Source organism: Eulemur rufifrons, chromosome 28 (genome assembly GCF_041146395.1).
Source record: "Eulemur rufifrons isolate Redbay chromosome 28, OSU_ERuf_1, whole genome shotgun sequence".
NCBI lineage: Eukaryota > Metazoa > Chordata > Mammalia > Primates > Lemuridae > Eulemur > Eulemur rufifrons.
The window spans coordinates 43,509,477-43,525,588 of NC_091010.1; the positions used below are offsets into that span (position 1 = coordinate 43,509,477).

Consider the following 16,112-nt stretch of genomic DNA (forward strand, 5'->3'; position numbering starts at 1 on the left):
CTCCTTGCTGTAATAGCTCCTCCTGGTAGGCCAAGTCCACACTGGGGAAGATGGGTATGCACTTGGGAAAACCAAGGAATGGGAAAACTGGGGGTGAGGAGCACCCTTCTGCATTTCTGTACAAGAGAGTTAGCCAAATGGAATGTGTGTGCACATGCGCATGGAACCATAGTTAAGACACATCAAATGAAACGTTTTTCCGGTTGCCTATCATCTGAAACCCTGCCCTATTTCTCCAAGCGCTCTTTAAAATAATGCCACAGCGGGCTCAGCCATGCAGAGATCTTATGATTCCTGTTCGTGGTGGAACCACACACTAATTGTGCCCCTCAGAGCACCAAGCAGCAGACGTCAAACCTTGGCAACAACGCTAAGAACTTTCTATGCCAGTGATTTCCAGGAAGCGCTAACATTAAGCAGGATTTACACGGGCTAACAACTCACTTAGGGCCCTGAAGGCCCCTGCTGGGCTCTGATGTTTACACACGAATGATTCTCCACTGGGCTTTGGCAATCTGTCCTGGGTAACTCATTTTGGGGACAGCTACTCTCCTAAAACTGCCAGGAGCCACATAATTGCCTTTTCAACCACAGTTAACCTTAAATGAGCTTCCACGTGACTTTTTTTCCTGTGGTTTTTTTTTTTTTTTAAGAATTTATAAAAATCATAAAGACAACTGGTGAAAGTGCTGGTTGACAATTGTTGTTCTGTAAAAAAAGTATGTGACTAAAATGGAATCATGGGCAAAAAGCAGCACTTGCCTAACCACTTATCTATATCAATTAAATTCTACTTTCATGCATTCCCATAGGCCTTTAAACTTAAAATGATTTTTCTAATATTAATGGCTCATTTTCAATACAATCTTTTTCCAGTTGCTTAACATAATTCCTTCTCTGCCTTTACCCCACACACTTAGGAAGAGAAAGGATAAAATAGAAAGGATACACACCTCCTACAAACAAAAATAGTCAAAGAAAGAGAGATGCACGCAGAGCTGGGCATAGAGCCTGGGTGGGACGGGAGAGGAGGAAGAAGCCAGAGAGCTAGGAATGCCAGGACGCCCAGGTGGCTTGGGGGAAGGGTCACCAGGCTGTCTACGTGCTGGTTAAAGGCAACCAAGTTTTGAGGGATGGAAAAAAGACCAGGATAGGGTATGGAGTAGCTGTAGAAGACATATCCAGGAAAAAAAAAAAAAAAAGAAAGAAAGAAAAAAAAAGAATTCTCAGGAAGAAAATGAAGTGGAGCAAGAAAAAAGTTAAAGGAGAAATCCTAGGAGGACCAGAGGGCTGGAAGAAAACTCACCGTCCTCCTCTCCCATCGGATTCCTGGGTCTCAAAGGTGGAAAGGGAATAACTGCTACCGTTTCTTAACCATTGCGCAGGCCAAAGACTTTTGCACTTGCTAGGCGGAGCCCTCCTGGGCAGCTCCGTTAGGAGAGCAAAGGTGACCGAGGGAGCAGCACAGCCCCTCCTCTGGGCAGTGCTAGCTGGAGTTTGGGGCAGGAGGCACAGATCCTGGCCAGGCATCTTCACAATAGAACAGTTGGCTTGAACTTAAGCAAAATAAGGCTATTCTTAGAAATCCTGCAAGGCCAGTAGAGGATCATTTTAACTCAACTACAGATGTGCCTGAGAAAATCAGCCTCCTTAAATCCTTGCCTTGGTGCAATCTCATCTAGGAATGAGGACAAAGCACTTTGACACCACAACCTGGGGATGCCTAGAGGGCGTGTCCTGGGTCACATCAACAAGAGGTGACAGTGGCCACCACTGGCCGAAAGTGGTGAAAGAAGCATCCAAAAGCAAGAGTAAAAACCGGCCTATGGGACTTCACCTCTGGCAATAGCCCTTCACCCCGACGTGGCCCAGTGGGTCCTCACAGACCACAGACCAGGAAGTAACATACCAGTTACTTGGTTTTGCTGCAGATTCTAAGGCATTATTTCAAAATATCTTCCCTTTTCTTGGCATCAAACATACCAAGTGAGCAAACATCACTTGGGCATATTCAGAGTAGAAAGTCTAGCTCTTTTGATTCTGTACTCCCCACTCTAATTCTGTATCCAAATTCCCAAAATTGCGTCCCTGTAGGGGGCTGGGGAAGGGTGGTGTTCCTCCATTGCAGTGGTTCCCCATCCTGGCTGTGTGTCAGAATCACTTGGGGAGCTTTGCTAACTACATATTCCCAGACACCATCCTGGGAGACACTGGCTCAGCCGACTTAGGCAGTACTGACTCAGGGGGCACTAGATGCCTGGAATGAGCTGTCAGAGAGCCCCTTGGCAAGGAAGGGACGACAAAGAACACAATGTATAAGGAGAGGGAAGGGGATCAGCAGAGCAGTACAGCAGAGTTAAGTAAAAGCCTATGTTTGAGGGGCCCGTAGACCTGGGTTTGAATCCTGGGCTCTGCCACTTACTGTGTGATCTTGCACACATTACTTAACGTCTCTAAGCCTCATATTCGTCACTGATAAAATGAAGATTTACCTCATGGGGTGACTGGGAAGATGAAAGTGAGATAATAATAGTGGTGCACTCAGCATGGAGCCTTGTATATGGCAAGGAGCTCAATAAATGGCAGCTGCATAGTCACCGCGGTGGTGACTATGTTATTATTAACAGGACTGTGACTGTGAGCTGCTAAGGTGCTGGCCATGTGCCTTAAAGCAGGAGGGTGGGGAGGGGGAGAGGCTGCATTTCTAAAGCTGTGTCTACACAGCTTGTCCCTCTCCTGAGTCATGACACAAAGGATGATTACATGTGATATCTCTCCCACCCCACACAGAGTAGTCTCAAAGATTATGAAATGATTAAAAGTGATTGTTCTTTGTTGGAATTTACAAAGCTTTTTTTTTTTAAAGTACATTTCAAACTTCATTGATTAAGACATGATAAGTCTATTTCTATTCTAAAAGCCTGGCCAGAAGTTTGCTTTTTCAGTGCAGCTGGGGGAAAAAAAAAAAAAAAAAGGTTGCTAAGCCAGCACATAAACAAACTTTCACATAGTCCCTTACTATTTAGGAGACTCAGTTTTGAGATATTTAGAAATGTCTTTTTTATACTGTATAAACCACTAGAATTTAGATAGCAGCCCTTAGGCTAGGCTTTGATAGGTTTATTACAAATAATTCTAGTTCCAAATTCTGAATTAAAACAAAACAAAAAGACAGCAGCAATAACAACCTTCTCCCCAGGAGACAGACTCTGGAATGATGGCTTGGATTTCTCAGGAAGTTTTCTATTTCTTAATGTATATTAACATAGATGGGCAGAGCCTCCGTCAGGTGCTGATCTGTCTTGAACACCTTTCTTTGAAAGGCATAAATCTTTCCTACGTTAAGAAGGATGCACGTAGAGCCCAGGGCCACCTAGTGGGAACACGGGGCCAGAGCAGCACCACGGACAGGGCTGAGGAGGCCCTGCCGGAGCCCACAGACACCAAAACCACACGTCACAGATCCAGAAATACAGACAATCTCCTGAAACTTTGAAAAACAAAGCAAAAAACAAAAACAAAACACAACGATTTTTTTAAAATGATCGAGCTCAAACATTTCCCTCATTTAAAGCCTTAATCTATCTAACTGAATACATCAGTGATCCATGCCTGGAGATGTGAGATGGAAGCTATGCTATTTTCAAAAGATCCCCAGGGAAGGAGACTTCTTAGAAACTTGTGTTAAAGTCTAATCATCTTTGTTATTATAAATTTGTGTCCAACTAAATTTTTCCTTTTTATTCTTTAAGACTATTTCTTCCATTTTGGTCTTTGAAAATAAAAAATAGCAAGGTCTGCTTCTAAATTATATGTGACAAGTTGTCATGTCAACCCTTACTGTTTATGCCTCCAGGCAAAATAGACCCAATTCCCTCTTGTGCTGGGTTCCATGTGTACCAAAGAGCAGACACTGTTGTCAGCTGGAGTTGCTAGGTGTGGCGGCTTATGACATGGGAGCTCTGGGAGTGAGGCCATGAAACCCTATCTTCAGACCGACAGCCGGGCCGACCCACAGAGGCTGCGGGCACTGCCTGCAACAGGCTGAGGGCAATCTTCCAGCCCAGCGGCAGCTACTGTGCCTCCCTACGGGACTTCTCCAAGCGGGCCTCCCTCTGCCCGTGTCTGTGGGACACTGTCCCTTCAGCATGCTCTGTGCTTGTCACCTTACCCTAGAAGAGAGCGCTACTTAAAGGAGTGGGTTAGGTTCACAAGACCAAATACAGCACAAATCAAAAACTGCAGTTAGTCAGAATTACCCTGAAAAAGCTTCTCCCTCACCAAACTCAGTCAGTTGTTTCTTCTGCAATACTTTTGGGTAGAATCAGCACCCTAACGCAGCAAGACTAGTCTCTCTACACCAAATAGACTCTTGTTGGCAGCGAGGGGGTCACTGAGCAGAATTAAGTCATCAGCTTTTAGTTCTGGAAGTCTGGGTCTGTTTGGCAGGCATTTGTTTCTTTTCATTTCATTCAAAATAGGCCCCAAGCACGAAAAGGTTCGAAACCACTGACTAGAGGACATACGAGACCAAAAATGGACTATGGTATTTTAACTAATACTGTATCTAACACGTCGGTGTGTGTCATCTCATATATAGTAAGTGATCAGTAAGAGCTTGGTTAATGGTCAAAGGAATGACTTTGCCAGTGATGAGAAGGGCTGTGGGGGACGTTTGCGGAGCTGATGAGAGCAGAGAAGCATCGGGATGGCTGCACTGGGGTTCATCCCTGCAAAAGAACTCTGGCTCCGTGGCCCAAAGCCTTCACTCATCTACCTTCCCCAGGTATTATTGAGGCTCTATTAAGTGCCAGCACGGTTTTCTGTGGCCTTCTGGACATATGTTCTCACAACTGCCACACTGGGCACCGGACACAGCATGCTGAAGTGGCCTTGTCCAACTCCCTGCCAGATGTGAAATTCTGAGGACAAGGTACCTACCTGTCTTGCTCACGGCATTACCCTCAGTTCCAAGGACAGTGCATGGCACACAAAAAGTGTTCAATACTACTTGCATGAATGGAGTTTGAGCACTCAGCATCTCATCTAGAAGAGCATTTAACGAAATTTTTTCCTCTAGACCCTATCCACTCACCTTTTTCTGGCTCACTCATCCAAAGATCAGATAATCCCTTCTATGAGGGTAATTCTCAAGATGTTGCCCTCAACTCACCTTTTAGAAGCTACTGTGACACCTAGACTTTTTGCCCCAGAAAAGAATATCTCTTAGATACAAATGTGGCTGTCCTCCCCAGCAGGTGACAATTCCTGTCCAACTCTTTCATGCAATGTTTTCCAGCTTGGCCAAAACCCTTATTTTCAAGAGATATGTCACCTCCCACCATGATTGAATCTTATACCTGGATATGTCTTTGGGAATTCCCTACCAAAGAGAGACACCCTGAGGGCCCATGACAAGAGGGGCCTGGTGATGAGTTTGTTGCAGAAATAGGAGCCTGATAATTTTTCTGTTGCTAACAGCTGGTAGGAGGTAGACCTACTCATCTGGCTTAATGACTCAGCTTCCCTGAGTCACTCCACTGCCCAACCACAAGCATCACGTGACCACCCAGATAAAAAGCCCTGGGTGACTCGGTATGGGCAGCTTTTCCCAGAGCCCCTCATGTTCAAAGCATTATAACTAAGCCGGCTACCCCATGATCATGTAAACCCTAACAGAATGGGATTAAAATACCATCTGGATAGACTTTGGTTATACAGTCAGCCAGGAGCAAGACACCACCACAAAACACAAGGTTAGAGGGAAGCAAATGATTGGGAGACAGCCCTTAGCCACCAGGAAAAACCCCAAGGTGAAAAAGAAAGTAACAGCACCAGTACAAAGAGAGGCACACGGTTTTCCTTTAATTACCTTCAGATTTAGGACTAGGAGTAGATGCAGGAAACTGGTAGGTAGGAGTGTAAGGATTGTCCTCTGTAGCAGAGAAAAGCAGTGGATTTTGAAACTATCCACCATGAAGTGGAGGAACTGACAAATTCCCAACTGATTCTTTCAAATGATCAATTACATATTTTAGTGTTATTAAAGCACACGGGCATCACGCTTGAAAATAGATTAATGAATTAGAAAGGGCTTAGTTATTTTAATATAGCACATCATGCAAATGAGTGAAATAAAATTTTCACCAACCAAAAACAACTATGAAAACAAAATCTAAAAGCCAAATCTTATGCCTATAATGGAACTATAAGAATTAATTTAAGGCTAGGACAACAGATAGACTGTCTAAGTTTATGGTACCTTCAGAAGTTGGCTGGATTTCAGGAAGTTCAGGGAATTTGTACGTAGGGAAATAAGGGTTTTCTTCAGGAGTGTCTAGGCAGAGGAGCAGGTTTAAGAGAGAGAATAGAGGAAGATACAAATGGAGAGAATGAACGAGTAGGATTCCACATACAATTTAGGCTCCTTGAATTCTGGTGGTATGAGAGAAATTCAAACTGCTTTTAAAAATCCAGTCCTTTTGCCTGAATTACTGAGACACATCAAACAAGACGATATCATTACTCTTCATGGACAAAGAATTACACATAAACAGGCACCAATGGGCAAAAAGTATTTAGGACAAAGCTTCAAGTTTTCACTTTATATAGGCAGAATGTATTAAGTATGATAAGAAACAGTATGTAATAAAAAGACTATCCTAAAATATTTTTTTTTAAAATAAAGCTTGTGTTGTGGACATTAGAATCAAGGCAAACAAGTGGATACTTAATTTTTTAAAGGCCTCTGTCTACCATTAAGGCAGATGGTTTTGCTTAGAATGTGTAACTTAGGTCAATAGCTAACACGAGAAAATCTGTGGGGGAGAATTATGTATTTTGCATGATGCAGGCACCTGTGTCTCTGAATGTAAGCTTCCAAAGCCAGGTCTGAAGGTGAGAGAGTCACAGGTTGCTTAAGGAAATGGACAGCAGCTTTAGGAAGTGACCAGTGAGGGGAACAGGCCCCATGTGATCACAGAGATCCGAGCATTTAGTGTTGCCTCTGTGACTGTGCTCACCCAGCCAAGCATAGCGGATTTACTCTTGACTCAGAAATGCCAGACACTCAGTTTGAAGAGGGGCATGCCCAGCTTCACTTTGAACCCAGCAGGAGTTAATTAACAGTGACGTCAGTAGCATCCACAGCCAATCAGAGAGATTGGGCTCAGGTGGAACAATGACCAGACCACTTTTTCTTTGCCTTCGTGTGTCATCCACGCCAGGCGGCCAGACTGGATTTGGGCACAGGGAAGGACAGGATGCTCTGTCTGCAGGAGGGGTGGTACCCTTCCCACAGTGCAGCCACATCGCTGCCTGTCAGTGGGCTGGAGGCACAGGCGGCGATGGGAGCTGGTGGGGTCATGACCTGCCCGAGCACTGGCCTGGGGTTCTCCCACCATGCTGGGTCACCTGCTGACAGCCCCGTGGGCCTGTGTTTGAAAGCACTTCTCTTTCAGCTTGCACGGGCTCTGGTGTGGCAGCTCTTGACTGACTCTCAGGGCTACTTGCCGAGTGCTGGCCCCCAGCAGGGGGAGATTGCTTTTCATACTAACACAGCCCGAGAGGCACACTATGCATCGTACTTCACAAGGCCAGGTGTGTTCTCCTTTAGGCCTGGGGCATCCCTCGGAGGAAGGAAAGCAGAACACACACAGGGAGGTACAGGACTGGCCCAAGGTCACATCAGTGCTTGTGGGGACTGAATCTAGGCGAGAATGGCTTTCTTGATTCCCAGTTCAGTGCTTTCTCAACTCACTCTGCCCACAAGGCAGTCATGAGCTGACACAGGGCGATGTACCTAAAGCCGGAAGCAGGTGGGAGGTGGAGCTGCTCACATCCCAGGCAGACAGATGCCAGCGCACAGGCAGGTGCTGGGCTCAGCCTGCTGCATTCCACAACCTCCGGGAGGGAGGACTTGAGCGCCCCCTCCCTCCTATGCTCTGAAGGCGCATGGCGGGGCTCAGGCAGACCAGCACCTAACGGGGTCCCCCTGCGGACCCAGTCTTCCAGCACCCTAGAAAAGTGAGTTCAGGCCTGCGCCACAACAGTCACTATATGGGCACACAACACACCTTCTACAAATGAAAATTAGTACCTCTGTTTAGTTTGTGGATCTGTTTAAACATAGTCTTGTACCAGTCTTTTGATCTCTCGGTGTTCTAGAAAAAAACAAAGGCAAAGAGTAAAATAAAATGGAAATCTTGGCATGCTTCAGACCTTCTGAAATGATTATAAAATAAAAATCAAACAGGCAAGTGACAATATCTGAATTCAAAACTCAATCACATTGATATCTTTTCTAAAAAGGCAAAACTTTTGAGAAAGAAGAGACAAACTAAGAGATTCAGACCTGAATATGCAGAGAGAGATTTATGCAGATTTTTAAAATAGTGGACAAGGATCCACTTGAAATGTGTCAATTCTTAATGTTTTATAATTTCATTTTTAGAGAGAATCTCTCTCCATATGTAGACTATGCCAAACTGAAGTGAAGTCTCCTAAAAACAAGGAACAAAGGATTCTTGCTTCTAATGCTGTGTCCTCGCTCATGCTAGGTTATTCTGCAGAAATGTGTCCAAGTCACCTTGCACAGGGCCAGATTTAGAATGCATACATTAAAACATAACCCATTATAGCATCCAATGCCAGAGTTTTCATCCTAACCACAAAGTTGGGATGGTTGGGTTTTGTTTTTTAAGATGAAAATAAAACAAGGAAGGTGACAGGTGGTTGGTTAGTGCAGATATTCTCACTCCCACTTTACAGATGAGGAAATGAGATACAGAAAGACAAAGTGAATCACCCAAGGTCACAGAGCTGGCGAGGAGAGTGTAAGGGCCATATGACACGATGGTTAAGGGTGCAGGTTGGGGAGCTGGACAGACAGCTGTCACACACAAGTTGTGCAATCTTGGGCAAATAATGTGATCCCTCTAAGTCCATTTCCTCATCTATAAAATGCAAATGATATTAATATCCACCACTCAGGTGAGTGATGCTTAAATGAGATGATGTTCCCAATAAATGGTAGCTGTGACTACTCTTAATAATTCTCTTTCTATATTACTACGTAGGACCAGAGAAGAGTTCTTTTGAGGCTTAGCCCATTGACCTTTCTACTAACCTCCGACGAGGGCACATCTGCTAGATGGAAATCACAGAGGAACATATTGCAGCCAGTGGTCTGGGGGATACATGGAGAGGAATGGAATTCACTCGAAGCCAGCTGCAAAAGCCGGGCCTCCCTGGAATTTCCTGGGGCCTGCAGGAGACACCTAGGGCAGGGCTGCCACGAGACCTGCTCTGTCTGGGAGGCTTGGCTGGCTGAATTCCTCATGAGGTTTCCTTAGAGTTTCCTACTCATTCTGGAAGAAGGGGCCTCTCCCATCCAGGGGAATCTTCTTCCCAAATCCTTAAACAGGGACCCTGGGGGCCTCACTCTCTCCAGGGTTCTCGAACCCCAGATCAAGAATTTCCGAACATGCTCCACGGAACCATCATGAAGGAACACTCCCATACCCAAGGCCTCTCGGAAGTTCTGCAGCAGAGAAGTATCTCTTAGTTCCACCCAGCTTCTCCTCATATTCATTCGACCACGATACCCTTTTTTCCCAAGACCTATTACACCCAACACCTGCTTTGGGAAAAGCTGCTGCGCACCACGTCTGGGGCACGGCCCCTGGGGCTCTGGCACTCAGGGGCCTGCAGAGCTGACGGCATGAGGGCCTTCCCTACAAGGCCTCTGTAACCCACCGATGGGGTTCACGTGTACTCAGTGTACACCTGTCATGGCTTGTTTACGATGAAGACCGAAAAGGACTTCTAGGTCAGTATTCGTACCCGGAGGGGGATGCCCACTTCATCCATGGAAACATCGCTCAGGTCCTGAGCGCTCTTAACCACCCGCCTGCTGTCATCCTTTGCTTTCTTTTCGGCAGCCCTGCCAGGTGAGGTAGGTTTTTCCTGGGTTGGCACCGAGTCCTGCTCGCCCACTCTTCTTTCTGAGGCAGGATCTGGAAATGAAAAGCAATTGTTAGCTGAAGCTCTTCTGGTAGCTGCAAAGCAAAAAAACCTCCTGAGCAGTCCGTGTGGGGGAAAGTGTGTTTGCTAACTCTCCATAGGAACTAGTTCCGCTTAAAGCAGGGGTCAGCAGACGGCCCGCCACCTGTTTCTGGACGTCGAATTTTACTGGGACACAGCCACACCGATTCGTTTACATATTATTTACGGCTGCTTTTACACGACCAGGTCTGAGCAGAGTAGCTGTGACAGAAACCGTACAGCCTGCAAAGCCTAAAATACTTATCATTTAGCTCTTTAAAAAAACGTTTGCCGACAGCGTGAAAGTGCCACGGAGAGGCGTGTACATGGTGCTGTGGACATCTGAGTAGTTCTGACTGTTCTAGAAATTGAGGGAGCAGGTAGAATCACAAGGAGGCAGCCAAACGTTACTTGAATATTTTTGTTTTCTCTTGGGGAAGTCACTTAACTTTTCTGTGTCTCAGTTTTCTCATCCAAAAGTAGGGATAACACTTCCACACGCTCTCAGCAACGCCGAGAGAGAACTTATCAGGACAGTTTATGCCAAAGTGTTCCGGAAGCTGTACATTGCTAAGTGCACATTATAAATTATTTAATTTGGTTCAAGACTGGAAGTTATAGAGAGCTAATAAGCCTACCAGATGTAATTTAGTGATTATAAAATTACATAACAGAATCTGTTATTCCAAGCCGTGTCATTTATTTATTGGAGAGGCATTTACGTAGCACAGGGCGCCGTGCTCTGCCCTGCGGATGTGAGGGTGAACATTTGAGAATCCTGCCTTCAGGGAGCTGACGGTCCAGTGGGCAGAAAGAGCCCGGGAGCCAGCAATGAGAACCTGGGATGCTGAGCGCTGACTTCTCGAGAAGCCAACCAGGCGGGCAGGAGGGAAGGGTGCTCCTGGCAGAGGGACGGCGCCAGCAAACGCGTGGGGGCCTCTGAACAGCTCTGAGCGCACTATGTGCCAGGCACTGCAGGCAACTTTCCATACACCTCACTTCATTTCATCCTCCCAATACCTCCATGAGCAAGAAACTATTGTTGCCCACCCCCACCCTTTCTTTTTTTAAATAAAGGACCAAAGCACAGAGACATTAAAATACCCCGTGCAGGGTCACACAGCCAGCACGTGGCCAAGTGGGGACTTAGCCTAGTGTCCACCTGACCCCAGTAGTCCTCTCTGATACCTCCCATCTTGCCTCCCTCAAAGACGGCACCGAGGTTTCAGGTCTGGGAGCCTGGCCTAATCCAAACAGAGAAGTTAAGAAAGGGAACTGGGTGGGGAAGGGAGGGAGAAAGGACTGCTTCCAGTTACCCCACGGTAACTAACTCTGAGAGGAGTGAGACGCTCAGCAGAAATGCCCTAGAGGCCCCTAGAAGAGATACGGAGGGAGCCCAGGTGCAAGGCCCTGACAGAAGTGCCATTTCGGAGGCATCAGCACTAAAGTGATGGCTGGTGTCAAGGAGAAGGCAGAGGTCAGTGGCAGAGAAAGGTGAGGGCAGAGCCAAGCGCTGACGTCATGCACCGAGGGAAGCCACAGTTGCAAGCTGCAAGGCAGAAGAAGCCCGGAACGCAAGCGAGAGTCATCCGAGGGACACAAGCGGAACCAGGAAAGTACAGCAAGGTGTCACTGAACCAGGGAGGCAGAAGCCCAAGTGGGTGGTTAAACGTGTCAAAAAAAAAAAAAAAAAAAAAAACCTCCAGAAATTGAAGTGGAGGAGGTGGCAGGATTAGGCAAGAGAAAAGTCACAGGAACATTCTGAGGGAGCAATTTCAGGAGGGCAGTGGGGGTAGGGGCCAGATTGCAGGGACCAGGATGAATGTGTGAGCAGGAAGCGGGGACAGGAAGCGGGGACAGGAAGTGGGGAGTTCAGCCTGGAGGAACGAGGGTGTCAGAGAGGGTGAAGATTAGGGGGCACAAAGGTTTAAGCCGGGGAGCTGAAGTCCTATCAGAGAAGCCCCTGAGGTGAGAATGGAGGTGTGGAGATGTGGCCAGGTAGGAAGTGCTCAACAAATACCTGCTCAGTGACTGAGCAGAGCTTGTCGTCTTTGAGAAAGGACAGGTGCGGAGTGCTGACTGGGGGACTACACTTGGGCAAAAGGAGGGACCCAAGGGCACCTGCAAAGTTGTGACAACAACATCAGAGGCTTCTGTGTGGGGAGGGAGCTGGGGAAGTTGGGGAGACAATGGCGTCAGCACGCTCAGGTTTTACGACTCAGTCTACTCAATGGGGTGACTGCCTAAATTTCAGTCTAACTTCTAAACAGTTTCTCAGCTTGTGCATGGTTCAGAAAACCTGATACCTGGCATCACCACCGTAAACTTTAAAGGATGTTAAGACCAGACTGGCTTTATGGAATGAGTTCTCATGCTCCCAGGAAATTCCAACACGGGGGACCAAGGATCTGGCAGAGGGATTCTGAGTCACCAGGGTCTACCCTTCCCACGGCTGCTGCGGTTCTCCTCCCACTGGAGAGACCCCCACGTGTGATCAAGCAGAGGTGAGACTGATTTCAAGCTAGTCTCATAGGGCGCATGGAGGTGCTCACTCTCCTCCTGATACAAGATGATGATGAAGATCACAGACACGCTATGCCTAGGGTTTCTAGACCCAGAGTAAATAAAAACAAACGATTAAAAACAACCAACCGGCCGGGCGTGGTGGCTCACGCCTGTAATCCTAGCACTCTGGGAGGCCGAGGTGGGCGGATCGTTTGAGCTCAGGAGTTCAAGACCAGCCTGAGCAAGAGCGAGACCCCATCTCTACTAAAAATAGAAAGAAATTATATGGACAGCTAAAAATATATACAGAAAAAATTAGCCGGGCATGGTGGTGCATGCCTGTAGTCCCAGCTACTCGGGAGGCTGAGACAGGAGGATCGCTTGAGCCCAGGAGTTTGAGGTTGCTGTGAGCTAGGCTGACGCCACGGCACTCACTCTAGCCTGGGCAACAGAGTGAGACTCTGTCTAAAAAAAAAAAAAAAAAAAAAAAAAAACAACCAACCTCAGACGGGGCCTGTTTGTGGGAGGGGGAATAGCAGCCCTTTTCATCACACCAGAGCCTGGTGCCTGGGGATTACTGCAATGTGCAAGCATTCCTGGGGACAGGGGGTGGCCTCTCAACCCCCCACGACAGCCCCTCCTTCCCAGCCCTTTTCTTGTTATCCTGTCTCTCCAAGGGGCTATGAGCCACATGAGGCCAAACACCACGCAGGCTTCATTCCTGGATGACTCATTGAGCATTAAGCTCCACAGAAGCTCAACAAAATCTGCTGAAGAGAGGGCGGCTGGTGGTCTTGGAGTCCCATCAGCACAGCTGGTGGCAAAGCCTGGCCCGCTCCAAGCACAAAGACTGCAGAGTGCCAACCCAGCCAGCCCAGCAGCGGCATCACGCCTACCTTAGAGATGAGGAAGTGGCCTGAGCCCGCCCCGCACAGTGGAGCTGCCCTCGCATTTACAAGGCCTCTTCTAAAGTGCACAGCATCCTCCCCCTTGCTGTCACATATGACACCTCCTCCAGGCAGGGGCAAGGACTGTCACTCCCATTTCCCACATGACAAAACTGTGGCTCAGAGAGGTAAAGTCACTCACCCGGGGACAAACAGTCTAAGAAGGAAGAGCTGGGACAAACTCTGGGTCTTCTAACCCTTTTCATCCATTTCACTATTGCTTTCACCTCGCACAGGCAGGCAGGAGCCGGCGGGAGCCACTGTGTTCTCAGCAACCTGGGCTGGGGCCAGGGAACGAAGGGCGCTGGGCACGGCAGCTCGAGGAGGGGCAACCAAGGGCACCTTGAGCTCAACCACAGCCTGTCCTGGCCCCGCAGCCAAGGCCTGATAAAGCCGAGAGTATGTAGGAACCCTGTGCCCTCTCAGGCTTGCCACGAATCACAAGGACAGCAGTGGAATGAAGTCACACAGAAACCACATAGAAGCTGCTCAGAAATGGTCACTTTTCTTATCCATCCAATCAGGGGTTCTTAACCCTGGAGTTCATAAGTATCTGCAAGTCCACGCAAATCACGTGCACATGCTTACACAGGTGCGGCTTTTTCCGGAGAATGAATCTACAGCCTTCGCTAGATTCTCCCAAGGAGTCCATGACCAAAGAAAGGCTACAAACTGTCACCTACACCGTTAGCTGCTCAGGGCAGCACAGGTCCCTGATGCAGCCCCAGAGCCTGGCTCAGTGCTGGACACAAAGCTCAACAAAATGACCAGCGAGTCCATAAGGCTCCTGCTGGAAACAGTCAGTCACATCTATTAAGCACTTAAAGGGGCCGAAGCTCAGTGCGAAGCTGTTAACAGCAGAATCCCATGTGATCTTCACACAACCTGGGAGGCTGTACTGCTTTCCCCACTTGACAGATAAGAAAACTGAAGCCCAGAGACATTAGATAACCTGCCTGAAGCGACGACACCCACTGTCAGCAAGTGGTAGACCCAGGATTCAAAGCAGAATGGCTACAGGAAGCCATAGGGAAAGAGCTAAGCATTGCCTTTGCTGGGTTCCCTCCCGACCCGACATTGCCCCCCACTGCACGTTACCAGGGAGGACCGCGATGTCTGGCTGTATGTGCAGTCTCTCCACCACTGACCACTCACGCTGTGGTCAGCACTGAGGGCAGCGCCAGCATCCCGGGGAGCTGGTCAGAATTGCACATTTTCACCCACACGGACTAAATCCAGATCTCTGGGGTGTGGCCCAGGAATCTGAGTTTTGAGAAGCTCTCCAGGAATTTCTGATGCCGGCTCAAATTCAAAAAGCGGTTTTCTCCCACTCTCTTCCAGGCACTGCTGGTCTGAAGGCCCTTACCTGGTCCCATCACCCCAGGGCCATCTGCGGGCAGTTGGGCTTGCCACCCAAAGAGGAAAGAACATGCCCACGTTTCCCAACCCCTGACTCATCACAGCCTAGAAGGGAGACAGAAGTAGCAGAAAAGAGACCTCTTCAGAGAGGCTTGCCATGAACACTGCTCCAATGCAGGACTCCTTGTTCTCTACCCAGAACACTCTGTTCTTACCCATCGAGGCACTGATCGCAGCTCCATGGAACACGTTTACTAGTTTGGGTCACTCGTCTGATCTGTCCACTAGCCTGCAAGCTCCAGGGAGGCAGGAACTATGCCCATTTCATCACCTTAATAGTCCAGCCACCAACACAGTCCCCAACACATCAGGGCAGCTCAGAAGATTTTGCTGATCAAACATTGAGTGGTGACCAGAAGATGGTTTTAACAGGAACAGGGGTTAACATGTGAATAAATATTTCCACACCTACCTGAAAGGCTACTGAGTCGTTTTTGCTGTTCTGTGATAAAAGAAAAGAACACACAGTGTGAGTGAGAGTTACACAGCACATAGTAAGACCAAGAATTCCTGGCCTAAATAGTTAGGACCCCAAGCCTGTGTCCTCATTGTCCTCTGGGCTTAGATGCTACAAAGTGTAGCTCAGCTGACCACAGGGGCATTAACGTGGCTCCCATGAAGCAGGTGTGCTGTCTCCCATCCCTCCTCGCCCCAGGTAGGCACCAGGATTCAGGGGACCACCACAGTTTTCTAGTTGTTTACATCTTGTCTCACATCACTGAAGGGGATGCTCCCAATTCCCCCGGCCTCAAGTGAGCAGAACCTTCCATGACCCCAGTCTTGGTACCTTTCGAGGGAAACGTAATTACAATCATATCCATGGCAGCGACTGTCTCCTGAAAACTTGCTAAGTGCCAGACACTGTTTTGAGAGCTTTTATATACGACACGTGTAATCTTCACAGCAACCCCAGCAGTTAGGTACTATTATTCTCCCCATTGTACAGATGAGGAAACTAAGGCACAGCCTTAGTCACTATAGCAATCTGGCTGGTCCAAGTTACAGGAGCAATCCTCAAAAAATTGGTGTTGGCTTAGAGACTTCAGATAAGGGGCACAAATTACCCCAAAATAACACTGAAAATCAGCTGGATCTAGAGCCTGGATCCTCCAACCCCTAGCCCAGGATTCTTTCCAACTCTAATCACCAAAGCCCAGCTGGTCCTTCACACTGAAGCTCCATCAGCTTCTTGCCATC

The 16,112-nt window shown here is 47.8% G+C and overlaps 1 protein-coding gene across 4 annotated transcripts in view; it reads right to left on the reverse strand.

Moving 5' to 3' along the window:
* The window catches only part of SORBS1 (sorbin and SH3 domain containing 1), a 218,240-nt gene that overhangs the window by 65,065 nt on the left and 137,063 nt on the right, over nt 1–16,112 (reverse strand). For all 4 annotated transcript variants that reach the window (XM_069460038.1, XM_069460039.1, XM_069460041.1 and 1 more), the window contains 3 exons: nt 15,328–15,357; nt 9,844–10,016; nt 8,099–8,162 (listed from right to left, as the gene is read on the reverse strand). In XM_069460038.1, the coding sequence (XP_069316139.1) occupies nt 8,099–8,162; nt 9,844–10,016; nt 15,328–15,357 (267 nt within the window). The remainder of the gene's footprint in view (nt 1–8,098; nt 8,163–9,843; nt 10,017–15,327; nt 15,358–16,112) is intronic.